Source organism: Erythrolamprus reginae, chromosome 9, assembly GCF_031021105.1.
Source record: "Erythrolamprus reginae isolate rEryReg1 chromosome 9, rEryReg1.hap1, whole genome shotgun sequence".
Taxonomy (NCBI): domain Eukaryota; kingdom Metazoa; phylum Chordata; class Lepidosauria; order Squamata; family Dipsadidae; genus Erythrolamprus; species Erythrolamprus reginae.
Genome location: NC_091958.1, coordinates 40,743,042 through 40,770,987, shown reverse-complemented (window position 1 = coordinate 40,770,987; position 27,946 = coordinate 40,743,042). Strand labels below are relative to the sequence as shown.

The 27,946-nt window shown below is 47.0% G+C and overlaps 1 protein-coding gene across 1 annotated transcript in view; it reads left to right on the top strand.

The window, feature by feature from the left end:
* The window catches only part of SCNN1B (sodium channel epithelial 1 subunit beta), a 47,410-nt gene extending 19,905 nt beyond the window's left edge, over positions 1-27,505 (top strand). The window contains exons 2-14 of the mRNA XM_070760950.1: positions 8,438-8,759; positions 13,012-13,309; positions 14,251-14,441; positions 18,146-18,249; positions 18,414-18,577; positions 18,799-18,897; positions 19,892-19,984; positions 21,859-21,976; positions 23,229-23,304; positions 23,395-23,452; positions 23,688-23,749; positions 25,214-25,289; positions 26,159-27,505. Of these exons, the coding sequence (XP_070617051.1) occupies positions 8,449-8,759; positions 13,012-13,309; positions 14,251-14,441; positions 18,146-18,249; positions 18,414-18,577; positions 18,799-18,897; positions 19,892-19,984; positions 21,859-21,976; positions 23,229-23,304; positions 23,395-23,452; positions 23,688-23,749; positions 25,214-25,289; positions 26,159-26,578 (2,070 nt within the window). The 5' untranslated portion in view covers positions 8,438-8,448 and the 3' untranslated portion in view covers positions 26,579-27,505. The remainder of the gene's footprint in view (positions 1-8,437; positions 8,760-13,011; positions 13,310-14,250; positions 14,442-18,145; positions 18,250-18,413; positions 18,578-18,798; positions 18,898-19,891; positions 19,985-21,858; positions 21,977-23,228; positions 23,305-23,394; positions 23,453-23,687; positions 23,750-25,213; positions 25,290-26,158) is intronic.
* The last annotated feature ends 441 nt before the right edge of the window (positions 27,506-27,946 follow it).

Below are 27,946 nucleotides of genomic sequence, written 5' to 3'. Positions count from 1 at the left end.
TCCACAATCACAATGTCTGGTGGGTTATGCTTCAGAATTCGGTCAGTCTGAAGTCAGAAGTCCCACAGTAGTTTTGCTTGCTCATTTTCGACCAACTTTTCGGGCTTATGATCCCACTGGTAAATGGTAGTTTCGGCACAAGTTCCAGTGGATCATCTGTGCCACAGCATCATGTCTATGCTTGTAGTCAGTCTGTGCAATCATTTTGCAGCAGCTGAGTATGTGATCGATTGTTTCATCTGTTTCTTTACAGAGTCTGCACTTTGGATCGTCTGCTGATTTTTCAATTCTGGCTTTGACAGCATTTGTTCTAATGGCCTGTTCTTGTGCCGCCAGTATTAGTCGTTCTGTCTCCTTTTTGAGTGTTCCACTTGTAAGCCATGACCAGGTCTTTTCCTTATCCACTTTGCCTTCGATCTTCTCCAAGAACTGGCCAATTATTATTATTATTATTATTATTATTATTATTATTATTATTAATAATAATAATACATCCTAGTCGAGTGTCCCATCGTTGCTCAGGGGTGGTTCAGATCAGTCTGGGTGAATCCCAAGAAAGAGGTCCAGGTTTGCTCAAGATCAGGAATATTGCAGGAAGCGACCTTTTCCTCTAAGGTTCCTGCTACTCCTTCTTCCCCATGTATGTTCTATGTCCGTGATGGAGCACGTGCCACAGGTGGCCCACAGAGCCCTCTCTGCAGGCACGTGAGCCGTCGCCAACTCAACTCCACACATGTGCGCGCACCTCCCACTGGCCAGCTGGTTTTTTGTCTCTGCTGCACATGTGCATGGGCCACCCATGAATGTGTGGAGGGCAGAGGGCGGGGGGAGGTTGCATGCACGAGGGAGTGCATGGGGGTCACACACATGTGTGGGGCATACGTGGGGGGGGGTTGCACACGCTTTGCATTATGGGTACACTTTTGGCACACAGCGATGAAAAGGTTAGCCATCGCTGTTCTACGAGGGTCGCCCAGAAAGCAATGCACCACATATTTTTTTCTCAGCCTGCAGTAAGGATATGAATGCGAAACTTTAGATATACATTATTTGAATTGTGTTTCTTCAGACAGATAGCGTAGCTCTGCAACGGTGTTTCGAAATGGCGTCTGTAAGTGATGTACGTTACAAGCAGTGTGTCGTCATTGAATTTCTCACTGCGTAGAAAGAAACTGTTGTTGGTGTACAGTTTATGGAGACTCTGCAGTCGACAGAAGTACGGTTAGTCGCTGGGCACAGAGTCTGAGGCCATTAGATGAACAGAAGAACAGAGGGTGAGGCCATTAGAACAAGGAGTGGTACCGACAGGGCATACACACCTTTGTGTCTCGCTGGAGGAAGGTCATAGAACGGGACAGAGAATACATGGAAAAATAGGGAGTGTAGAAGAAACATCCTTCTTTCTTGTGTGTAAATTTCATTGTGTTCAATAAAGAATTGCTGGAGAAAAAAAATGTGGTGCGTTACTTTCTGGGCGACCCTCGTATATTGTCTTTGTTGGCCAGTCCGATGATGATGATTATTATTATTATTATTATTATTATTATTATTATTATTATTATTATTATTATTATTATTATTATTATTATTATTTGGATTTGTATGCCGCCCCTCTCCGTAGACTTGGGGCGGCTCACAGCATACAATAAGACAATTCATAACAAATCTAATAAATTTAAAAAACATTTAAAAACCCCATTATTAAACCAGACATACACACAGACACACCATACATAAATTATATAGGCCCGGGGGGAGGGAGGGGGAATGCCTCAATTCCCCCATGCCTGATGGCAGAGGCGAGTTTTAAGGAGTTTACGAAGGCAAGGAGGATGGGAGCAGTTCTAATCTCCGGGGGGAGCTGGTTCCAGAGAGTCGGGGCCGCCACAGAGAAGGCTCTTCCCCTGGGACCCACCAGACGACATTGTTTAGTCGACGGGACCCAGAGAAGGCCAACTCTGTGGGACCTAATTGATCGCTGGGATTCGTGTGGCAGATCCAAATTAGAGGATTCTCTTACACTTTCCTTCTTCTGAAGGAGAAATTTTCCACAAGAAAAGCCTGGAATTTCCTAGAGGGAATTGTGTCCCTTAATAAATGTTGAGTCCCCAGTGCTGCGTAATGGAGTGAGCTCCCGTTACTTGCCCCAGCTTCTATCAACCAAGCAGTTCGAAAGCATGTAAAAAATTGCAAGTAGAGAAATACTTGGGGAGGTAACAGCGCGCCTCCGCCCAGGTGACCCCACAGACATCTTTGGGCAACACTGGCACTTGAGCTTAGAAATGGAGATGAGCACCGTCCCAAAAGCCGGAAAGCGCTCGCACGCAGGCGTGGGGGAATTTTTACCTTAACAAATATTGGGATGGTGGAATCCTTCCAACTTCCCCTTAGAAAGAGCAGCTATGGAGTGGACGTGTCCTTCAAGGTGTGGATCTTTCTCTTGTAAATCAACCACTATCTTGTCCATGTCCATGAATCGATATGCATGATTAGTATGTGCGTTACTGAATTGTTTTCAAGTTTTATTTAGGGTTTTAGAAATTAGTTTTTATTAGAAACATAGAAACATAGAAGTCTGACGGCAGAAAAAGACCTCCTGGTCCATCTAGTCTGCCCTTATACTATTTCCTGTATTTTATCTTAGGATGGATATATGTTTATCCCAGGCATGTTTAAATTCAGTTCCTGTGGATTTATCTACCACGTCTGCTGGAAGTTTGTTCCAAGGATCTACTACTCTTTCAGTAAAATAATATTTTCTCATGTTGCTTTTGATCTTTCCCCCAACTAACTTCAGATTGTGTCCCCTTGTTCTTGTGTTCACTTTCCTATCAAAAACACTTCCCTTATTGACTTCTTTTTACTGTTATTGTTACTTTATACTGTTGTAAGCAGTATAAAGTGAACACAAGAACAAGGGGGGCACAATCTGAGGTTAGTTGGGGGAAAGATCAGAAGTAACATGAGAAAATATTATTTTACTGAAAGAGTAGTAGATGCTTGGAACAAACTTCCAGCAGACGTGGTTGGTAAATCCACAGAAACTGAATTTAAACATGCCTGGGATAAACATATATCCATCCTAAGATAAAATACAAGAAATAGTATAAGGGCAGACTAGATGGACCAAGAGATCTTTTTCTGCCGTCAATCTTCTATGTTTCTATATAAGCAGCCTTGAGTCCTTCAGGATTGGGCGGCATAGAAGGCAAGTTAAATGAATAAATTCTTTTCCAGGTTTGAGAACGTGAGTCTTCATAACTGGCTCTGTTGACACGTCACAACCAATAACAATAACACCAGAGTTGGACGGGACCTTGGAGGTCTTCTAGTCCAACCCCCTTGCTTAGGCAGGAACCGCTACACTACTTCAGACAGATGGTTATCCAACATCTGCTTAAAAACTTCCAGTGTTGGGGCATTCACAACTTCTGGAGGCAAAATGTTCCACTGATTAAATTATTTATTTATTTATTTATTTATTCATTTGTCCAATACATAAATACATAGGAAGAAAATAGACATGTGATAATATAAAAGAGGGTGAAGGTGAACTTAGAGGAGAGGATATATGAAAGGAAGAGAATATATAAGATAGGTGAAAGAAAGGAAAGACAATTGGACAGGGGACGAAAGGCACACCAGTGCACGTATGTACGTACGCCCCTTACTGGCCTCTTAGGAACCTGGAGAGGTCAAATGTGGAGAGTCTAAGGGAGAAGTGTTGGGGGTTAGGGGTTGACATAATTGAGTCTGGTAGTGAGTTCTAAGCTTCGATAACTCGATTGTTGAAATCATATTTTTTACAGTCAAGTTTGGCGCGGTTCGTATTAAGTTTGAATCTGTTGCGTGCTCTTGTGTTATTGCGGTTGAAGCTGAAGTAGTCATTGACTGGTAAGACATTGCAGCATATGATCTTGTGGGCAATGCTCAGATCGTGATTTAGGCGTTGTAGTTCTAGGCTTTCTAGGCCTAGGATTGTTAGTCTATTTTCGTAGGGTATTCTGTTTCGAGTGGAGGAGTGAAGGGCTCTTCTGGTGAAATATCTTTGGACATTTTCAAGGGTGTTGATGTCTGAGATGTGGTATGGGTTCCAGACAGATGAGCAGTAGTCTAGGATGGGTCTGGCAAAAGTTTTGTAGGCTCTTGTGAGTAGGGTGAGGTTGCCTGAGCAGAAGCTGCGTAGGATCAGGTTGACAACTCTAGAGGCTTTTTTGGCGATATTGTTGCAGTGGGCTTTAGCACTCAAGTCATTCGATATTAGTATTCCAAGGTCCTTTCTTGGAAGAAAGTGCCTTTAAAATAGAGACCCTGTTGGGTAAAAGCTTCACGCGAGACTGTTCTAACCGGTTGTACTTGAAGGCGTTTGTGCCTAGTCCAGATATCTCAGTCTGACAGCCTGTGGAAGGACCACATTTGCCCCTCGAACCGTTTCAGATGAGACACAAAGAGCTGGTCTTGCTTTCGAGAGCTCCAGAGGGCTTGGAGGAGGAGGAGGAGGACCCCTGTCCCGTCCTGGTCCTCTTGAACTTTACCTAGACTCCCTGCAGGTGACTCGGGCGGAGTTTTCTGCCCCACTTTGGAATGTGCCCCCGTGGAATTGACCTTTAGAGCTTATCTTTTTCAACAGGAATTTCACTATGAGAGATTGCAATTGTTCTAGCCTAATTGCTTCTTATGCCTTTATTATAAATTACCACGAGATTTTGGTAGACAGTGGAATAATCTAATCAATCTAAAAAATGTGTAATGTAATTTTAAACCACATCAATACAAGTGTAGCTTACAAATCGCTGATGAATGGAGCCATTTAAGCTGCTGCTGCTGTTGCAAGTGAGCGCATCCCACACAGGTGTTGGCCTGGCTTCTGCTTGGACATCCCCTGGCCCAGGTGTGGAGATGCCCATCATCTCCCTGGAATGGGCTCCTTTGCCAGGTGCGTCTAAATTGATTTAGCAGTGTCAGAGTTGAAAGGGACTTTGGAGGTCATCTAGCCCAATTACCTGCTCTCACATGAGACAGACACTATTTCTGATAAATGGCCATCCATTCTCTTAAAAGCTTTACTAAAAGTCTACAGAAAGGGGCGACATACAAATCCAATAAATTATTATTATTATTATTATTATTATTATTATTATTATTATTATTATTTCAATGATGGGGCACCCACAACTTTTGAAGGCAATTTTAATTGTTCTCACTGTTAGGAAATTTCTCTTCGGTTCTATGTTGCTTTTCTCCTCGATTACTTTCCATCCATTGTTTCTTCTTATTATTATTATTTATTAGATTTGTATGCCGCCCCTCTCCGCAGACTCGGGATGGCTCACAGCAGTGACAAAAGCAATATACATTGACAAATCTAATAATTCAAAATCTAAAATAACACTTGTACATGTAAAAATCTAAAAGCAAAGAACCCCAATATAAAAAAACATACCGGTACATACAGTCATATCATGCACTAAAACTACATAGGCAGGGGGAGATGTCTCAGTTCCCCCACGCTTGATGACAGAGGTGGGTTTTAATGAGTTTACGAAAGGCAAGAAAGGTAGGGGCTATTCTAATCTCTAGAGGGAGCTGATTCCAGAGGGTCGGGGCCGCCACAGAGAAGGCTCTTCCCCTGGGTCCCGCCAGACGACATTGTTTAGTCGACGGGACCCAGAGAAGACCAACTCTGTGGGACCTGACCGGTCGGCAGAAGGCGGCCTCGCAGATATCCTGGTCCGGTGCCATGAAGGGCTTTAAAGGTAATAACCTTCCTGCCTTCAGGTGCTTTGGTAAATAAGTTCCCCCCTCCCTTCTTTGGGACAGCCCTTCAAGAATTGGAAGACTGCTATCATGTCACCTCTTCTTTTCACTAGACTAGAAATACCTCCCACTTCCTGTAATCCTTCTTTGTATGTTTTAGCTTCTAGGCCCCTAATCATTTTTGTTGCTCTTCTCTGAACTTTTTATTTAATTGGATTTGTATGCCGCCCCTCTCCGAGGACTCGGGGCGGCTCACAGCATGTACAGAAAAACAAGAAACAATAATAGCAATCCAATTAATACATTAAAAAACAGTCTTTAAAAATTCTAATTAAAAAAAAGAAAAACCATCAATATCATTCATTCAGCAATCAAACTAAAGCATTCATTGGTCAGGGGGAAAGATCTAAGGAACCCCAAGCCTGGCGGCAAAGATGAGTTTTTAAACTCTTCCTGAAGGCGAGGAGGGTGGGGGCAGTGCAAATCTCTGGATGGAGCTGATTCCAGAGAGCCAGGGCCCCCACAGAGAAGGCTCTTCTCCTAGGTCCCGCCAACCGACATTGTTTGGTCGACGGGACCCTAAGGAGACCAACTCTGTGGGACTTCACCGGTCGCTGGGATTTGTGCGGCAGAAGGCGGTCTCTTTATTTATGATCCATTCAAAGGAAATCTGGGAGTTGATCCACCAGTCTTAAAGTTGGCAAGTTTGAAGACTTCTGGATTAGACCTAGCAGAACCCTTTGTTCCTGCCTCCACCTTCTGACAAATGGAGCTATCAGCAAAAGAGGTCAGGGATTCGTTGGCAAGTAGCCCTAGAAGGCTACAGCTTACTCAGGAGGAGAGAAAAGAAGATAAATGTTGCAGTGTATGTAAAGGAGAACATACTCTTGCAAAGAAATTCACGAATCAGAGAATGGAAATCCTGATGATGATTGTGTGTGACAATAAAAGGAAGGAGAAGTGTCCTCGACATTGTTGTAGGAGCTTATTATAAACTTCCTGGACAGGTAGAGCATTTGGGCGAGGCCGCTCCATGTCATTTGTTTAGCGCATGGCAAATACATGGACTACTAGTAGTTCAAATGTTAATATTCAGTAGTTCAAATGTTAATATTCAGTCCATCCAGCCATTGGAGAATAGGATGGTCTGCGTTGAAAAAAAATCAGATATTGGGCTGATGTAAGTTCTTGATGGACATATAGGATCCTACACCTAGGTAAGAAGAACCCAAAACACGCATACACCCTCAGCAGCAGTGAATGTGAGAGAGATCTTGGAGTCTTAGTGGACAACAAACTAAACATGAGCCAACGATGTGCAGCGAAGGCTAAAAAAGCCAACACAAGCTGTTAAGCTGCATAAACAGAGGGATACACTCCAAGACAAGGGAAGTGCTAATACCACTCTATAATGCCCTGGTCAGACCACACCTACAGTACTGCATTCAGTTTTGGTCACCACACTACAAAAGTGACATTGAAACTCTAGAGAAGGTGCAGAAGAGAGCAACCAGAATGATAAATGGACTAGAAACTAAGACATAGAAACATAGAAAACTGACGGCAGAAAGAGACCTCATGGTCCATCTAGTCTGCCCTTATACTATTTCCTGTATTTTATCTTAGGATGGATATATGTTTATCCCAGGCATGTTTAAATTCAGTTACTGTGGATTTACCAACCACATCTGCTGGAAGTTTGTTCCAAGGATCTACTACTCTTTCAGTAAAATAATCTTTTCTCACGTTGCTTTTGATCTTTCCCCCAACTAACTTCAGATTGTGTCCCCTTGTTCTTGTGTTCACTTTTCTATTAAAAACACTTCCCTCTTGAACCTTATTTAACCCTTTAACATATTTAAATGTTTCGATCATGTCCCCCCTTTTCCTTCTGTCCTCCATACTATACAGATTGAGTTCATGAAGTCTTTCCTGATACGTTTTATGCTTAAGACCTTCCATCATTCTTGTAGCCCGTCTTTGGACCTGTTCAATTTTGTCAATATCTTTTTGTAGGTGAGGTCTCCAGAACTGAACACAGTATTCCAAATGTGGTCTCACCAGCACTCTATATAGCGGGATCATAATCTCCCTCTTCCTGCTTGTTATACCTCTAACTATGCAGCCAAGCAACCTACTTGCTTTTCCTACAGCCCGACCACACTGCTCACCCATTTTGAGACTCATCACTACCCCTAAATCCTTCTCTTCTGAAGTTTTTGCTAATACAATACTCAGATTGAGGATTCCTTTTCCCCAAGTGCATTAGTTTACATTTGGAAACATTAAACTGCAGTTTCCATTGCTTTGACCATTTATCTAGTAAAGCTAAATCATTTACCATATTACAGACCCCTCCAGGAACATACGAGGAAATGTTGCAGGAACTGGGCATAGATAGTCTAGCAAAGAGGAGGTCGGGGGGGGGGGCATGATAGCAGTCTACAAATACTTGAGAGGCTGCCACAGTGAGGAGGGGAACACATTATTTTCCAAAGCACCAAAGAGCCAGACAAGGAGCAACGGTTGGAAGCTGACCAAGGAGAGATTCAACCTGGAAATAAGGAGGAACTCTTCTCTTGCTTCTCATTCTCAAGCTGCTGCTTATTCCAACCAATGAGAATTTGGGCAGTTTTCCTTATTCCCATTTATGCCGCAGACTTTTCCTGTTGTTTTACAGGAGCTTCTGCCATGACGCTGAAGAAGTACTTTGTGAAGGCTCTCCACCGCCTCCAGAAGGGCCCTGGATACACCTACCAGGAGCTGCTGGTCTGGTACTGCGACAACACCAACACCCATGGGCCCAAGCGCATCATTTGCGAGGGTCCGAAGAAGAAGCTGATCTGGTTCTTCCTGACTCTGCTGTTCGCTTCCCTGGTGTTCTGGCAGTGGGGCATCCTCATCAACACCTACCTGTCCTACAACGTCACAGCCTCTCTGGCCATCGGCTTCAAGACCATGAAATTCCCTGCCGTGACCATCTGCAATGCAAGCCCTTTCCGGTGAGTTAGTTGTATACAAATACAGTGGTACCTCGAGATACGAGTTTAATTCGTTCCGGACCTGGGCTCTTAAGTCGAGCAGCTCTTATCTCGAACGACTTTTCCCCATAGGAATTAATGTAAATAATTTTAATTGGTTCCAGCCCTCAAAAAACTCACAAAGTTAGTCTAAATTATGCAGAAAGACATGTTTTTAATGAAGAAATGTACATGTACATATAAATGAATAATGAAGTTTCTTTCACTTAACTTGTAAACTTTCTTAAACTTTTAAATTTACATATGTTCAACTTCTCTGCCACCCAATCCTGTAGGACAGAGGTCCCCAACCCTTTTTGCACCAGGGACCGGCTTTAAGCGATCAAGAGAGGAATGGGTGAATGAATGGACGGAGGGTGGGAAGGAAGGAAGGAAAGAGGGAAGGGACAGGAACAGAGGAAGGAAGCAAGGAAACTTATGAAAGGGGAGAGTAAGAGAGGAATGAGTGAAGGGAGGGAGGGAGGGAAGAAGGTGGGAAGGAGAAAGAAAAGAAGAAATAGAAGAAGGGAAGGTAAAAGAGAGAAAGAAAAAGAGCAAGAAAGAAAGCTGCAAGCACCCCCCCGAGCCCCCCAGGCCGGCTGCAACCTTTTAAAACACGCGCGCCGCTTCGCAGCTGTCTCCTGAAGCCGAACGCGGAAGTTAGCGTTTGGCTTCAGGAGACAGCTCCTTGGCGCTTGTATCTCGAATTTGGGCTTGTAAGTAGAACAAAAATATCTCTCCCCTCCCAGCTCTTATCTCGAGTTGCTCTTAAGTAGAGCAGCTCTTATGTCGGGGTTCCACTGTATGTTGTGATTCCGTCTGAGGCTCCTCAGGGAACGGCTGAACCTCTGCCGGCTCCCTGCTCAGAGGGGGAGGAGGAGGAACAGGAGGAGGAGGAGGAGGCCCAGGCAGACGGGGAGGAGGAATATCAGGCCGAGGGAGAGGGAGAACAGCCAGAGTCCCCCGGGGTGGAGCTCTCCCCAGCAAGCAGCCTGGAGTCCTTAGAGGAAAATGCTCAAGCCATCATCGATTACAGGCAGAGAAGAGCAGCACAACGAAGGGGACAATTAGCCAGGTACTTCCAGTCCTAAATAGGTAACAGCTGGGTTTGGGTGTGGTTCTCCCCAGAAAGGCTGAAAAGGCAGACCCACCCTTCCTGTATTGTGGAGTATTATCTTTGGGAGTCCTGGGACCTGGCTGTGATCTTTGGCGTCTCTGATTCTGGCTTGTGGCCTTGAAGGCTGAAACCTTGGGGGAAAAGGCGTGGGGGCTTATTCTCTACAGTGGTGTGAGTGCCAGCAAGAAGTCTGCTGTATTGTCTGGCCGTCAGGACTTTGCTGTGAAGCCTCATAGCCTGCCTGTTGGGAAGAACAGGTTTTTCTCTGTGTTTATTTTTCAAACTATAAAGTGCTTTTGCTTTTACCAGCGTGTCTGGCTGCTTTTTCCAGTTGGTGTTGAAGTCTGGGGGCACCCAGACAGAACACAAATATATAACAATATATATATACATGATGCTAGTAAGAGAGAAACATGAGGACAGGGGAGGGAAGGCACGCTGGTGCACTTATGCACATCCCTTACTGACCTCTTAGGAATCAGGAGAGGTCAACAGTGGATAGTCTAAGGGTAAAGTTTTGGGGGTTTGGTGATGATACTACAGAGTCTGGTAGTGAGTTCCATGCATCAGGTACTCAGTTACTAAGGACGTATTTCATGCAGTCAAGTTTGGAGCGGTTTCCTTTAAGTTTGTATCTGTTGTGTGCTTGGTGTGTTGTTGTGGTTGAAGCTGAAGTAGTCACTGACAGGAAGGACGTTGTAGGCAATGATTTTATGGGCTGTGCTTAGATTGTGTTTAAGGCGACATAGTTCTAAGCTTTCTAAACCTAGGATTCTAAGTCCAGTTATTTTTCTTTATTTATTTATTTGTCCAATACACAATGAGGGTTTTAGTGGGTATATATCTATATACACATAATAAAATACATGATGAAGATTATAGAGGAGATACTCATAGTAAAATATATCTAAGAAATAATAGAAAAGAAGATATAGTAATAGAACATATCAATGAAAGAATAGAAGAAGAGATATAGGAATAGAAGAAAGGTATAGGAGATATAGGAGAGCAATAGGACAGGGGACGGAAGGCATTCTAGTGTACTTGTACTCGCCCCTTACTGACCTCTTAGGAATCTGGATAGGTCAACCGTATATAATCTAAGGGTAAAGTGTTAGGGGTTTGGGGATGACACTATGGAGTCCGGTAATGAGTTCCACGCTTCGACAACTCGGTTACTGAAGTCATATATTTACAGTCAAGTTTGGAGTGGTTAATATTAAGTTTAAATCTGTTGTGTGCTCTTGTGTTGTTGTGGTTGAAGCTGAAGTAGTCGCTGACAGGCAGGACGTTGCAGCATATGATCTTGTGGGCAATACTTAGATCTTGTTTAAGGCGTCTTAGTTCTAAACTTTCTAGGCCCAAGATTGAAAGTCTAGTCTCATAGGGTTCAAGGATTGGTCTGATGAAAGTTTTATAAGGTCTGGTAAGTAGTGAGAGATTGCCAGAGCAGAAGCTACGTAGGATTAAGTTAACAACTCTTGAAGCCTTTTTGCCCATGTTGTTGCAATGGGTTTTGGCACATAGGTCGTTGGATATGAGTATTCCAAGGTCTTTTATGGAGTGAGGGTTGTCTGCAAGGTCTTGTTTATTCAGCCTGTATTTGGTCTTCTGATTCTTTTTGCCAATGTGTAGGACAGAGCATTTGTTGGTTGAGATTCGGAGTTCCCTCTGCAGGGATCCAGACTGGTACCAGACGGGTCTCTGGACCATCTGGGATCCATCAACTGTACCTAATAATGGCTGTTAAAATTTGATGGGATTCCATTTAGGCCTCCCATAAGGCCAAGCCAGTGATTTTGACTGATGACATGATCCCGCACAGAGGATGCCCTCCTCATTTTTTTCCATCAGACTTGATTTGGCCCAAAGAATCCAAATTGCAGGGCAGTTGGTACCATGGCAAGAACCAGGCTCTTGATTTACCTTAATTAATAGGGGAAGATTTGGTAGGGAAGGTTTGCCTATTTGCCGATGACTCTAAAGTGTACAATGGGGTTGATATTCCTGGAGGCATCTGTAATATGGTAAATGATTTAGCTTTACTAGATAAATGGTCAAAGCAATGGAAACTGCAGTTTAATGTTTCCAAATGTAAAATAATGCACTTGGGGAAAAGGAATCCTCAATCTGAGTATTGTATTGGCAGTTCTGTGTTAGCAAAAACTTCAGAAGAGAAGGATTTAGGAGTAGTGATTTCTGACAGTCTCAAAATGGGTGAACAGTGCAGTCAGGCAGTTGGGAAAGCAAGTAGGATGCTTGGCTGCATAGCTAGAGGTATAACAAGCAGGAAGAGGGAGATTATGATCCCGCTATATAGAGTGCTGGTGAGACCACATTTGGAATACTGTGTTCAGTTCTGGAGACCTCACCTACAAAAAGAGATTGACAAAATTGAACAGGTCCAAAGACGGGCTACAAGAATGGTGAAAGGTTTTACGCATAAAACTTATCAGGAAAGACTACATGAACTCCATCTGTATAGTCTGGAGGACAGAAGGAAAAGGGGGGACATGATCAAAACATTTAAATATGTCAAAGGGTTAAATAAGGTTCAGGAGGGAAGTGTTTTTAATAGGAAAGTGAACACAAGAACAAGGGGACACAATCTGAAGTTAGTTGGGGGAAAGATCAGAAGCAACATGAGAAAATATTATTTGACTGAAAGAGTAGTAGATGCTTGGAACAAACTTCCAGCAGACGTGGTTGGTAAATCCACAGTCACTGAATTTAAACATGCCTGGGATAAACATACATCCATCCTAAGATAAAATACAGAAAATAGTATAAGGGCAGACTAGATGGACTATGAGGTCTTTTTTGCCGTCAGACTTCTATGTTTCTATGTAATTGACCCAGCAGAGAAGGTCTTGGGCAGGAGACGTGACAGGTTAGCTTGCAGATCCTGCAGAAGCTCCAAAGTAGTGACCCTCCCTCTCTTAAGGAGGCAAGAAAGAGAACATTTAGGATTTCGGCATGGCCCTGGGTTGGGCCTCGTGCCCAGTTATTGTTCAGAGCTGTGTGTATGTGTATGTATGTGGTTGCACAGGATCCTGTCTGCATTTTCCATTTGCGGTTACCAAACCTGGTGAGAACTTTATTGGGCGCTTGTGGCAGGTATTCCAAGGTGAAGCCCTTCCTGAAAGACTTGGATGAGCTCATTGAGGCAGCCCTCGAAAGGATCCTGCATCCTCCCCAGGAAAATGCCTCGGCCACCCCTGCAGCAAATCTAAGCGAGAAGCTCAACTTGCAGCTCTGGAACCAGATGCCCCTGGTCTTGATTGACGAGAGCGACGCAGCTCATCCGGTCATCCGTGACATTCTTGGGAATGAATCTCTTGGCCTTGAAGGGCCCCACGACATCTACTTTTCCAGCAATCCAGAAGCGACGAGGTACAAGCTGGCTCTGAAACTGGTAAGCAGGGAAGGAGGAGGATTTCCCCCGTGGCCCCTCCAGATTATTATTATTATTATTATTATTGTTGTTGTTGTTGTTGTTGTTGTTGTTGTTGTTGTTTTGTTGTTGTTGTTGTTTGTTGTTGTTTTGTTGTTGTTGTTATTATTATTATTATTATTATTATTATTATTATTATTATTATTATTATGTCAGTACAACCCAGCAAACGAGATCACTATGCTGGATTTCGTATTTCATCCCCAGTCGGGCACTTCCCAAGCACCTAGGACTGCGTGATGTAGCAGCAAATTATGTTTGCCGATCCCAGTAAAGCAGCCTTTTGCAATTGACAGATGGAGATTTTGTCAATTCCGATGGTTTTCAAATGTCCGCTGAGATCCTTTGGCACTGCGCCCAGCGTGCCAAGTACCACTGGGACCACTTTCACTGGCTTATGCCAGAGTCGTTGCAACTCGATTTTTAGATCTTCGTATTTCACTAATTTCTCTACCTGCTTCTCCTCAATTCTGTTGTCCCCTGGGATTGTGATGTCGATGATCCATACTTTCTTTTTCTCCACAATCAGGATGTCTGGTGTGTTATGCTTCAGAATTCGGTCAGTCTGAAGTCGGAAGTCCCACAGTAGTTTTGCTTGCTCATTTTCGACCAGTTTTTCGGGCTTATGATCCCACCAGTTCTTTGCCACTGGTAAATGGTAGTTCCGGCACAAGTTCCAGTGGATCATCTGTGCCACAGCATCATGTCTATGCTTGTAGTCAGTCTGTGTGATCTTTTTGCAGCAGCTGAGTATGTGATCAATATTGTTGTTGTTGTTGTTGTTGTTGTTGTTGTTGTTGTTATTATTATTATTATTATTATTATTATTATTATTATTATTATTATTATGCTGGCCTTCCCTTCCCAACATGACCTCCCTTCCCACCTGGTTGCATCCGCAGTGCACGCACCTCACCCCCCACTGCTCCTACCGGAAGTTCACCAGCGCCGCCCAGGCGGTGACCGAGTGGTACGTCCTGCAGTCGACCAGCATCTTGTCCAAAGTGCCGCTGAGCAAAAGGGTCGAAATGGGCTACCAGGCAGAGGACATGATCTTGGCGTGTCTGTATGGAGCCGAGCCTTGCAACCACAGGTAGGTGCGCAGGGGGATTCTCTTAGCTCTGGATGTCGTTCCTTCTTTAACCGCAGAGCCTTGCGTGGCTCTTAGTGTTCTGTGTGAACCAGATGTGGGCTGCTAAGGAGGAAAGGTGACGTGTGCTCGCCCCCATGGCTCTGAGTGCTAGCGGAGTCCAGCGCAATTCTGCTACTGCACCTGGCCACAGGCGCACCTGCGTGTCCATGAGCAATTTTGCTACCTGCCCAGGTGCAGTAGAAGAATTGCCCTGGACTCCACTAGTCTGGGTCAGCAAGGAGAGTGGATCTACGCCCTTTCCAGGGAAGATGGAGCTCTCCACGTACTGGGGTGGCAGGAGAAGGGAAGAGGGCAGGGCAATCTTTGCCAGGAGCCCCCCCACACACACACACACATTAAGACCATCTCCCCCTCCCCCACCTACCCCCAGCTATGCAGGAAGAGCAGAGTGTCCACGCACGATTTCTCTACCTGCCCAGGTGCCGTAGCGTAATCGTGCTGGACTCAGCTAGCACTCAGAGCCACGGGGGCGAGCACACGTCACCGTTCCACCTTAGTGGCCCACCTCTGGTGTGAACCCTGCAAAGGAAGCTAGAATGTAAAAAAATCAGGAAAAGGCCGAAATCTGATGCCCAAGCTTGCCCTAAAGGATTCTGCAAGCGAGTTTGTAGATTCGGAACTGATTCCTGCAGGGGTCTCAGGGGCAGGAGAGGAATCCTCAGGAGAAGATGGAGGGTTGAGTGAAAGAATGGAATAGAATGGAATGGAATGGAATGGAATGGAATAGAATAGAATAGAATAGAATAGGGGAGGGGAGCGTAGAATAGAATAGAATAGAATAGAATAGAATTGTTTATTGGCCAACTGTGATTGGAAACACAAGGAATTTGCCTTGGCGCATATGCTCTCAGTATACATAAAAGAAAATATAGATTTGTCAAGAATAATGAGGTACAACACTTAATGATTGTCATAGGGGTCAAACAATCAGGAAGCAATCAATATTAATAAAAATCTTAGGATACAAGCAAAAAGTTACAGTCATACAGTCCTAAGTGGGAAGAAACAGGTGATAGGAATGATGAGAAAAAACTAGTAGGAATAGAAGTGCAGGCTTAGTAAAAAGTTTGACAGATGCATCAGGAAGTAAGTGCGCTTAGCGCTACCTAGTGTGGTGACAACCGCAATCCACAATGGGTGTGTGTGGTCTGCAGAGACGCTTCCTCTGGTGACGCAAGCTGTGCTCCCAATCCAGGAGGGGTGGGGGGATTCTCAGCCCTTGTGCTAAGAGTGTCTGGTCTTCTCTTCCTCCACTTCCTGCTGCCTTAATTCCCTTTCTAGCCCAGTCCGGTTCAGCCATGGAGGGTGGGTTGCCCTTTGAGAAATAAGATCCTGTGCACTAAAATCAGGTTTTGCAAAAGTTTCAGGCCCAGAAGCTAAAACCAGCCTGGTCAGAGATACTTTACAAGACGAGCCCTCCACTCCTCCACTCGCAACAGAATCCCCTACGCAACTAGACTTACAATCCTAGGTTTAGAAAGCTTAGAACTACGTCCCCTTGAACACGACCTAAGCACAACCCATAAAATCATCGGCTACAGCGTCCTTCCTGTCAACGACTACTTCAGCTTCAACCACAACAACACAGGAGCACGCAACAGATACAAACTTAAAGTAAACCGCTCTAAACTTGACTGCATGAAATACGTCTTTAGTAACAGAGTACCTGATGCATGGAACTCACTATCAGACTCTGTAGTATCATCACCAAACCCCCAAAACTTTACCCTTAGACTCTCCAGTGTTGACCTCTCCCGATTCCTAAGAGGTCAGTAAGGGGCATGAATAAGCGCACCAGCCTGCCTTCTGCTCCCTGTCCTAATGTTTCTCTCTTACTAGTATCATGTATATAAACATTGATATATCTTTGTATACTGCCAATACGTACTTGGCAAAATAAATAAAAATAAATAAATAAAGCCAAAACCAAAGAGGCAGAGAAGACGTCCCTCCTAGGCAATGGGGCTTTGGGGGGTGTTCTGTCGAGCTCTCTGGTAGAATCCTCCCAAAAATTCACAGGTACAAATTTCAGACACACACACATTTGAAAATTCAAAACAATGTTCTTTATAAGGAAAAGTCACTTAAACTAAGCCCTCTTTTGGTATAGCAAAGAGCACTCATCTCCAAACAAACTGGTAATTTGTACAAGTCGCTTATCAGTTCTGTGATACTTAGCTTGCAGCTGTGAGGCAATTCACAGTCCTTCTTCTTTCACAAAGTGAAACACACTTTGCTCTGGTTTAGTTTCAAAGCGGGGAAAAATCAGCACACAAAAGGTCAAAGTCAGTAAAGCCATCACGAAACACAACGATCAGATAATCCTCCACAATGGCCAAACCCACAGGCTGCTCTTTATAGCAGCCTCACTAATTACCACAGCCCCACCCAACCACAGGTGGCCTCATTTTCTTTGATAATAATCTCTCAGTTGTTGTTGCCTATGCATCGCTCTCCGCATGCGTGGCTGTATCATTAACTCTTGTTCTGAATCCAAGGAGGAGCTAGATAATTGATCTCCTTCTGAGCTGTCTGCTACACTCTCCTCCTCCCTGTCACTCATGTCTTCTTGGTCAGAGGAGCCTTCATCAGCAGACTCCACCGGCCTGCAGCATGTGGATGTCTCCCCCACATCCACAGTCCTTGGGGCAGGAGCTGGGCCAGAGCTAACCACAAAAGGGGGGAGGGGGCTTTGGGTGCTCATTCCTAAGGAAAGACAGGAGGGTCCCATGGCTGCCAGAGCCAATCCTGCTCACTTATGTCACCAAGCTTGGGGCAATTAGATCTTAGGCCCCCTGGCCAATAATTGTGATGTATGGCTGTGATTTGAATTTGTTCGATTGATTTTTAATATACAGTGGTACCTCTACTTACGAACTTAATTCGTTCCGTGACCAGGTTCTTAAGTAGAAACGTTCTTAAGAAGAAGCAATTTTTCCCATAGGAATCAGTGTAAAAGCCAATAATGTGTACAAACCCTCGGAGGACTCAGGGCACCTCACAACATAACAAAAACAGTATACAACATCAAGTCTAAAATCCAATTAATATAACTACACTAAAAACCCTGGAACATTAAAAATCATTCATTCACTTGCAACAACAAGCATACTTTGCACTCGTCGGCCAGAAGCTAAGGTCTAATGACCCCAAACTTGGCAGCATAGATGGGTTTTCAAGTTCTTACAGAAGGCGAGGAGGGTGGGGCCAGTACGAATCTCTGGGGGAGCTGATTCCAGAGGGCCGGGGCCCCCACAGAGAAGGCTCTTCCCCTAGGCCCCGCCAAGCGACATGGTCTAGTTCAGTGTTTCCCAACCTTGGCAACTTGGAGATATCTGGACTTCAACTCCCAGAATTCCCCAGCCAGCATTCGCTGGCTGGGGAATTCTGGGAGTTGAAGTCCAAATATCTTCAAGTTGCCAAGGTTGGGAAACACTGGTCTAGTTGACGGGATCTGGAGAAGGCCAACTCTGTGGGACCTGACCGGTCGCTGGGACTCATACAGCAGGAGGCAGTCCCCTAGGTAATCTTTACTGCCCCCCGCCAAGTTTGGGAAGGGCAGTCTAGCCAGTCCGAGGTGTGCCAGGATACACACATATACCCCTCCCCGTGAGAATAATCTCTTTGCTGCTTGGCTTCTGCAGGAACTTCACCCACCTCTACCACCCGGACCACGGCAATTGCTACGTCTTCAACTGGGGGCTGGAGAAGCAGCCCCTCGTCTCCTCCAATCCGGGGGCAGAGTTTGGTGGGTACCCGGAGGCGCCCCTTCGATTCCGCGTGTGATTTCGCTCCCTGCCCAGCTGCAGTGGCAGAATTGCGCTGGACTCCGTCAGCACTCTGAGCCACGGGGCGAGCCCACGTCCCCGTTCCCCCTTAGCAGCCCCCCCCCTCTGGCTTTTGCCTCTGCAGGGTTGAAGCTGATCCTGGACATCAGCCAGAAGGACTACATCCCCTTCCTCACCACCACCGCCGGAGCCCGGTTGATGCTGCACCAGCAGGGGAGCTTCCCTTTCCTGAAGGACCAGGGCATCTACGCCATGTCAGGGACCGAGACCTCCATCGGCGTCCTGGTGGTAGGTGGGCTGCCCTGAGCTGACCGCCTGGAGGGAGCTGGGGCCCGGACAGGAAGGGTTGTTGCTTTCCCCTCCTTGCAGTGTGAAGGGCTGCGACCCCTGCGTGGCTTGGGTTCCCCAGAGATGGGGACGGGGATGGGGACGCCCAGCTTGGGGGCCACGCTGTCTGTGCCAGATGACCGAAGTGACCGCTGCTGCCTCTTTGGGACCTTCCTTCCTAGGATGAACTGGAGCGGATGGGCTCTCCCTACAGCGACTGCACTGTCAACGGCTCTGACGTTCCCGTGAAGAACCTCTACGAGGACTACCCTGCTGCCCAGGTGACGGGGTCTCCCAGTTGGGGTCCCTGGCTTTCCAGAAGGCCCCCCTCCCTCCTCCTTTCATGTCGCTGGGGGGACTCTGCAGCACAGCCCAAGGATGAGCCCCGCGGGAGGCTGATCTGGTGTGGGGTGCGAAGGGAAGGTTGACAGCCCCCCCGCCCCAAATAAGGTTTCTCAATGTGCCCGTCTCTTCCCAAAAGAGTTTCCCAACTGCCTGGGCCGCCTTGTCCTTGCCAGGGAACGAGGGCGCTTCCTTGTCTCTGGGTGGTTCCAACTAAATCAGCTTTTCATTGCACAAGCACCCTTGCCTTTGAAGCCTTTGTGCTGTTCCTTTGCGCTGTTCCTTAGAAAAATTGGTCACACAGGGACACTCTGGCAGCCTCCCTCCTTTTCTTGAACACGGGTGGGGGGGGAATACACCGGCTGGCCAGGTGCTGTGGCCCTTGGCCTGATTCGTGCAGGAGGCCTCTGGAAGGAGCCGCCCTTGGCAGCTGGGACACATCAAGACGTTTGCAAAAGAGAGGCTCTTTCCTCTCTGGGTTCCCCCCTCGGCCCTGCCCCATGCGAACAGCCTGGGCTTTTCTCAGGGGTGGGCTAATGGCTGAACTGGGGGGGGGGAGAAGCACAGTGGGGTAGCAAAAATGGAGCTCCATCCCAAAGCACCCAATTTAATTATCATTATCATTATCATTATCATTATCATTATCATTATCATTATCATTATCATTATCATTATCATTATCATTATCATTATCATTATCATTATCATTATCATTATCATTATCATTATCATTATCATTATCATTATCATTATCATTTAGATTTGTATGCCGCTCCTCTCTGCAGACATCTTTGCATTGAAAGATGTTGAAAGAAAATGCATAAGCCACGGCCACAGTGTGGTAGTAAAAATTTTGGGAGCCCGTCACTGGTTCTTCTCCAGGTCTCGGGAGAGCCGCTAAGGTGCTTCTCTGACGTTTCTTCTTCCTTGCAGGCCAAGGAGATGCAGGACTGTGCCAACTGCACCCACCCTGGCAGCAAGATAGCCCCCCTACGCAGACCGTACAAAACTATGTACTCCATCCAGGTGAGCAGCAAGGCTCTTCCCTCCTCCCCAAGGAGGCCCTCTCGGTCTCTGCCCTGCTTCCTGTGAAGAGCTTGTTTGATCGGATTGGATTGGATTGGATTGGATTTCTATGCTGCCCCTCTCCATAGACTTGGGGCGGCTAACAACAGTAGTAAACAGCATATGACAATCCAATATAAACAGTTAAAAACCTCTATTGTAAAACCAACATACATGTTGACCTCTCTCCCTTTTCTAAGAGATTTGTAAGGGGCGAGCATAAGCGCACCATTGTGCCTACCGTCCAGCGGTGGGCTACGAGCCGGAACACTAAATTGCGCTCACCGACGCGGCTCATAAGTTCTTGCAGGGCCAGTGAGATTTTGCTTCTGCGCCTGTGGAGGAAGCAAAATCGCGCACGGAGCCACAGGTGCGCCCATGTTTCGGTGAGGTTTTTTTGCTTCCGCGCATGGCGAAACACAGGCGCACCTGCGTGACTTTTCTACCTCCACCGACGCAGAAGCAAAATCGCACTGGCCCTGCAAAAACTTAGAGCTGCGGTGGTGAGCACAATTTAGCGTTCCGGCTCGTAGCTCACCGCTGCTACCATCCCTGTCCTATGGTCTGATTTATTTTATTTTTTTTCCGGAGTAAATGTTTTTATTTTTTCTTCCATGTCATATAATACAAAAAGCCCTCTTCTCTTTTGTTAAAATATAATAGTTTTGGATTAGTACATCTTCTATAATCAAATTATACATTCTTAAATCCCATCTATTTAATTTTGGTTATCATCACACACACCTTTATTCCATTCTTTCTAATTTTGTCATCCACTAATGTCTAAATAAGTCCATCATTAATATTCCTTAAACCAGTGTTTCCCAAACTTGGCAACTTGGAGATATATGGACTTCAACTCCCAGAATTCCCCAGGCAGCATTCGCTGGCTGGGGAATTCTGGGAGTTGAAGTCCAAATATCTTCAAGTTGCCAAGGTTGGGAAACACTGCCTTCAACTATTGGTGAAATCAATATCTTTCAGATCTTATAATCTTAATATCAAAGCCGTAGTGCCTTCTTTATTTATTATTTATTAATTGGACTTTTATCTCGCCCCTCTCCGAGAACTCTTCTTTTATCCTTATTTACTACGTGTGTTATGCTTCTACAAACTACAATGCTATACGGTGATACCTCGTCTTACAAACCCCTCGTCATACAAACTTTTCGAGATACAAAACCGGGGTTTAAGATTTTTTTGCCCAAGCCGCCGCCACTGGGATGCCCTGCCTCCAGACTTCTGTTGCCAGCAAAGCGCCCGTTTTTGCGCTGCTGAGATTCCCCTGAGGCTCCCCTCCATGGGAAACACCACCTCTGGACTTCCGTGTTTTTGCGATGCTGCAGGGGAATCCCAGCAGCGCAAAAACAGGTGCTTCGCTGGCAACGGAAGTCCGGAGGTGGGGTTTCCCAGCGAGGGAAGCCTCAGCGAAATCGCAGCATCACAAAAACACGGAAGTCCAGAGGTGGGGTTTCCCATGGAGGGGAGCCTCAGGGAAATCCCAGCAGCGCAAAAACGGGCGCTTCGGCTGGCAAAAGGGGTGAGTTTTGGGCTTGCACGCATTAATCGCTTGTCCATTGATTCCTATGGGAAACATTGTTTCGGCTTACAAACTTTTCACCTTACAAACCTCGTCCCGGAACCAATTAAGCTCGTAAGACAAGGTATCACTGACAAAATAAAATAAACAAATAAATAAATAAGAACTCTCGTGGCCCTTCCGTGGGGGCCTCTCGGAGGGAATTTGGCTAAGAACCAGCGAGGGAGGCGTGGCTGGGTCTGGGGTCTGCTCTTGGGGAGCCCATAGCCAGTCCCACCTCCCCTTCCTCTTCCAGGCCTGCCTGCGTTCCTGCTTCCAAGACAAGATAGTGAAGACCTGCCAGTGTGCTCACTATTCCTACCCACTGCCCAAAGGAGCTCGTTACTGCAACAACGAGGATTATCCCGACTGGGGTGAGGAAGCGGAGGGAACGACCGCAGCTGCAGGGCCCCTGCAAGACAATGAAGCTGCCGAGCCCCCTGGAGGTTTCTGGTGGGGGACGTAGGGGAGAGAAAGCTGGAAGCAGCCAAAGCCCCTTCCCGGACACCCAGGTGTGCTGCTTCCAAAAGAAAGAGACAAGCGCACCTTAGTCGTTAGGTGAAACTTGGGTTGGAGGCAGAGGTGGGCGGCTAAGGTGGAAACACAGAAACATAGAAGATTGACGGCAGAAAAAGACCTCCTGGTCCATCTAGTCTGCCCTTATACTATTTCCTGTATTTTATCTTACAATGGATATATGTTTATCCCAGGCATATTTAAATCCAGTTCCTGTGGATTTACCGACCACGTCTGCTGGAAGTTTGTTCCAAGCATCTACTACTCTTTTAGTCAAATAATATTTTCTCATGTTACTTCTAATCTTTCCCCCAACTAAGCTCAGATTGCGCCCCCTTGTTCTTGTGTTCACTTTCCTATTGAAAACACTTCTCTCCTGAAGCTTATTGAACCCTTTAACATATTTAAATGTTTTGATCATGTCCCCCCTTTCCCTTCTGTCCTCCAGACTATACAGATGGAGTTCATTAAGTCTTTCCTGATACGTTTTATGCTTAAGACCTTCTGCCATTTTTGGACCCGTTCAATTTGATCAATCTCTTTCTGTAAGTGAGGTCTCCAGAACTGAACACAGTATTATTCCAAATGGGGTCTCACCTGCACTCTATACAGTGGGATCACAATCTCCCTCTTCCTGCTTGTTATACCTCTAGCTATGCAGCCAAGCATTTTCTACTTGCTTTTCCTACTGCCCGGCCGCACTCTTACCCCATTTTGAGACTGTTAAATATGTTAAAAGGTTCAATAAGATTCGGGAGAGAAGTGTTTTCAATAGGAAAGTGAACACAAGAACAAGGGGGCGTGTGCTCTCCCCCCCCTCCCCCACCCCCGTGGCTCTGAGTGCTGGAGGAGTCCAGCGCAATTACGCTACTGCACCTGGACAGGGAGCAAAATCGTATCCACGTGCAATTTTGCTACCTGCCATGGTACAGTAATGTAATTGCGATGGACTCCGCTAGCACTCAGAGCCACGGGGGCAAGCACAGGTCACCCTTCCACCTTAGCAGCCCCCCTCTGGTCAGAGGCCTTTCTCCTTCAGGATTGAAGGCCCCACTGAGGGCCAAACTGGGGAGCCTGGTGCCAAGACCGTCTCCCCCCCTCCCCCTACAGCCTACTGCTTCTCCCGCCTGCGCATGAACCAGGAGCATCGGCAGACGTGCATCCAATCCTGCAAAGAGACCTGCAAGTAAGACTCAGACGAGCGGTCAAGCAGAGCGGAGGAGGGGGCTCTTGGGGGGGGCAAGGGGAAGTCCTGACCTTTCCTCTCTTCCTCCAGCAACACCCAGTACAAGATGACCATTTCCATGGCAGACTGGCCCTCTGATGCTTCCGAGGTGAGTCCTGCCTGCAGCCTCTCCGAGGGCCGGACAGGGGAGGCCGAGCAGCCACATTTGGCACTTCTCTGTGTGGGGAGTGGGGGCTCAACAACACTTATTTTGGGGACCCCCATTCAAGAGTTTTAAGCACAGGAAGTGACAAGGGTACTTAGGCAGAAAAGAAGCCCCCCTTCTTGGAGAGCCTCTGTCGCCTGACCTGACCTGCTGGTGACCTTTGCTTTCCTTTTACCAGGACTGGATTTTCCATATTTTATCTTACGAAAGAGACACGTCAACCAAAGTGACTCTGGACAGGTGCGTGTGTGCGTGTATGTGTTTTCCTTCGGCAGGAAGCATCAGTTGCAACTCCTGGGGGAGTGAAAGGCCAAGGGTGGGGAGGGAGAGGAGTTGACCAAGTGGCCTTGAGTCACCACAATCGCTCGGGCAGCCCCGAGTGTGGAAAGGGAAATGAAGGCGAATAGGGGCTCCTGCCCTCTCTGACAGCCTGACTCACTTGGGGGTCCAGCAGGAGGAGGAAGCCTAGCCGGTTCTGCCCCCTTGCCCATCACAACTGCCTGCAGCTTTTGTGTCTCTGCGCGGAGGGGCCAATCCTACAGGGGTCTCCAATCCCTGCAGCAACATAGAAAATATTGAAGATTGACGGCAGAAAAAGACCTCCTGGTCCATCTCATCTGCCCTTATACTATTTCCTGTATTTTATCTTAGGATGGATATATGTTTATCCCAGGCATGTTTAAATTCAGTCACTGTGGATTTACTAACCACGTCTGCTGGAAGTTTGTTCCAAGCATCTACTACTCTTTCAGCAAAATAATATTTTCTCACGCTGCTCCTGATCTTTCCCCCAACTAACCTCAGATTCTGCCCCCTTGTTCTCGGGTTTACTTCCCTATGAATAACACTTCCCTCCTGAACCTTATTTAACCCTTTCACATATTTAAATGTTTCGATCATGTCCCCCTTTTCCCTTCTGTCCTCTTGATTGTATAAGCTGCCCCGAGTCTACGGAGAGGGGCAGCATACAAATCTAATAAATTATTATTATTATTATGTCAGTACAACAGGGCAAACGAGATCACTATGCTGGATTTCGTATTTCATCACCAGTCGGGCACTTCCCAAGCACCTAAGACTGTGTGATGTAGCGGCGAATTATGTTTGCCGATCCCAGTAAAGCGGCCTTTTGCAATTGACAGATGGAGATTTAGTCAATTCCGATGGTTTTCAAATGTCCACTGAGATCCTTTGGCACTGCACCCAGCATGCCAAGTACCACTGGGACCGCTTTCACTGGCTTATGCCAGAGTCGTTGCAGCTCGATTTTTATATCTTCGTATTTCACTAATTTCTCTAGCTGCTTCCCCTCAATTCTGCTGTCTCCTGGGATTGCAATGTCAATGATCCATACTTTCTTTTTCTCCACGATCACAATGTCTGGTGTGTTATGCTTCAGCATTCGGTCAGTCTGAAGTCGGAATAATAATAATAATAATAATAATAATAATAATAATGATGATGATGATGATGATGATGATGATGATATTATTATTATTATTATTATTATTATTATTATTATTATTATTATTATTATTATTATTATTATAAGCTCCCAGCCAATGGGGCAGGCTCGCACACGAAGGGCCAGCTAGAGATTGGAGGTCTTCCGTGTGGGATGCTGGAGCAGCCCTTGCACTCTCATGTGGAGGCCTCGTCTCACACTTGGAGGAGTCCTGAATGTCCCCTCTTTTCCCGCCACAGAAACGGAATCATCAAGCTCAGCATCTACTTCCAGGAGTACAACTACCGCACCATCTCTGAGTCTACAGCGACGACGGTGAGTGGCTCCTTTCGAGCTGGCAAGAGGCCTGCTCCTCAGTCCAGCCCCCCCCCCCTCCTTGCCCAGAGGCCCTGCGAAGGCTTGTCCCCCACAGAGGAGGCCGAATCCATTCATAAGCCGGGATGGGCAGTGCCATGGCGGGTGCCTCCTCTGATGTGGAATGCCGTGTGGGAGGAGGGCGTGCGCTCTGCCCATACTTAGCAGCAAGTCCTGCCTTGCATGTGGCAGGAACCGTGTCAGCAACTGGGAAATCTGGGAGGGGCTGACCGGAGGCAGTGGGGTGACTGGGTTACTTGGCAAGCAGTGAGGAAACTCCGGGCAACGGCTCAAAGCTCCTTGTAACCAAGGGGGAAAGAGTCTGTTTTCAGATCAGGAATTTAAACTTTTAGAAAGTTTGGCTTTGGCTTCAGGAGCTGGATTGGTGAGTGATCCTTACTGCCTCCTTGGTGGCCTCGCATGGCACCAGAGGTGGCCTGCTAAGGTGGAACGGTGACGTGTGCTCACCCCCCATGGGTCTGAGTGCTGGCGGAGTCCAACGCAATTACGCTACTGCATCTGGGCAGGTCGCAGAATCACGTGCGGACATGCAGAGGAGGCCATAGGCACCCCTGCGTGTCTGTGCGCGATTGTGCTTCCTGCCCAAGTACAGTAGCGTCATTGCGCTGGACTCCGCCAGCACTCAGAGCCACGGGGGGCAAGCACACGTCACCGACGTTCCACCTTAACGGCCCACCTCTGGGTGGGACCCTAAGAGCAAGGAGCAGCCCAGCTCCAGCCCCACTTTGGCCAAGCCGATCCCTGCCCCTCTGTTCTAGGGACGGCTGAGCCGGCCAGCCCCCTCACCCCGTCCTCTTTCCCCACGGCAGATCGTCTGGCTCCTCTCCAGCCTGGGTGGGCAGTTCGGCTTCTGGATGGGGGGCTCCGTCTTGTGCCTCATTGAGTTCGGAGAGATCCTCATTGACTTCGTCTGGATCACGGTCCTGAAGGTGGTCTCCTGGGGCAAGGGGCTGAAGTGGAAGCCAGCCCCTCGGCCTCCAGATGCCCTCCCGTCCGTCTGTGAGAAGGTGGAGGCCTACACCAACCTGGCCTTCTGCGCGGGGGAGGAGGAGAAGGCAGCGGCAGTGGGGGAGGAGCCAGGGGGTGGGGGGCCAGGTACTCCAGGGGCGGGCTCTGAGCCGGGCACTCCGCCCCCCAAGTACGACTCCCTCCGTGTGCTCCCGGTGGATCTGGTGATGCCCGACAGCGATGAGGAAGACGCTCCTGGAGTGGATACAAAGAGCGAGTGAGGCCAGGAGGGCAACATTTCCTCCCTGCTCCGACCGACACCTGCAGGGCATCCTTCCTTCCCCTCCCTCTTGGATGGCACAACCACTCTGACTCCACTCAACACAGCAGAAACCTGGGGAGCCTCTGGACAGCACAGATCTGCTGCTAAGTCCATTTCTTCCTGGGCATAAATCTAGCAGGTGGGGAGGTTGGTGTCAAGATTCTGCTGGGCGGTTCACTGATAAGAAATGCTTGAGAGTGGGGGTCCATCTTAACATGAACCGGGGGCCTGGACAGGGAGGGAGGGGGCAAGGCCTATAAAGCCCTACATGGCATCGGGCCAGATTACTTGCGAGACCGCCTTCTGCTACATGAATCCCAGCGACCGGTCAACTCCCACAGAGTCGGCCTTCTCCAGGATCTATCAACTAGACCAGTGTTTCCCAACCTTGGCAACTTGAAGATATCTGGACTTCAACTCCCAGAATTCCCCAGGCAGCGAATGCTGGCTGGAGAATTCTGGGAGTTGAAGTCCAGATATCTCCAAGTTCCCAAGGTTGGGAAACACTGAACTAGACAATGTCACTTGGCAAGACCTAGGGGAAGAGCCTTCTCTGTGGGGGGCCCAGCCCTCTAGAATCAGCTACCCCCAGAGATTCGCACTGCCCCCACCCTCCTCATCTTCCGCAAAAATCTTAAGACTCACCTATGCCGCCAGGCTTGGGGGAATTAGATCTCAGCCCCCTGGCCGACGAAGGTTTGTATCATTATTGTTGAATGGGTATGACTGATTTTTAACACAGTGGGTTTTTTTAGATTGTTTGGTTTTAATTTAATTGAATTTAGCTACTGTAATTGTTGTTTTTATATGTTGTAAGCCGCCCCGAGTCCTAGGAGAGGGGCGGCATATAATTCCAATTAATAAATGAATAAGGCATTCGATACAATAGACGAGGCCTTCCTGGCCCTGCCTGCGCCTGCTTTCTGGAAGAGGCGGCTGGTGGGCAGGCAGCTCCCTGGAGGGTCCGATGCCCCATGTCAGACTTCACTGGAGCTGATCTGCGAGAAGAAGGGAGTCACTGCAAAGAAATGGGCTGTTATGGAAATCACAAAGCTTTGTCATCGAATAAACCCCCTTTGGGTGAAAACCAGGCTCCCTCGGCCACCTCCCTGCCCTCCCCCCTTACTGTGTGTTCTGTCGGGCTCTCTGGTAGACTCCTCCCAAAAATTCACAGGTACAAATTTCAGACACACACACGTTTGAAAATTCAAAACAATGTTATTTATAAGGAAAATTCACTTAAACTAAGCCCTCTTTTGATATAGCAAAGAGCACTCGTCTCCAAACAGACTGGTAATTTGTACAAGTCCCTTATCAGTTCTGTGAT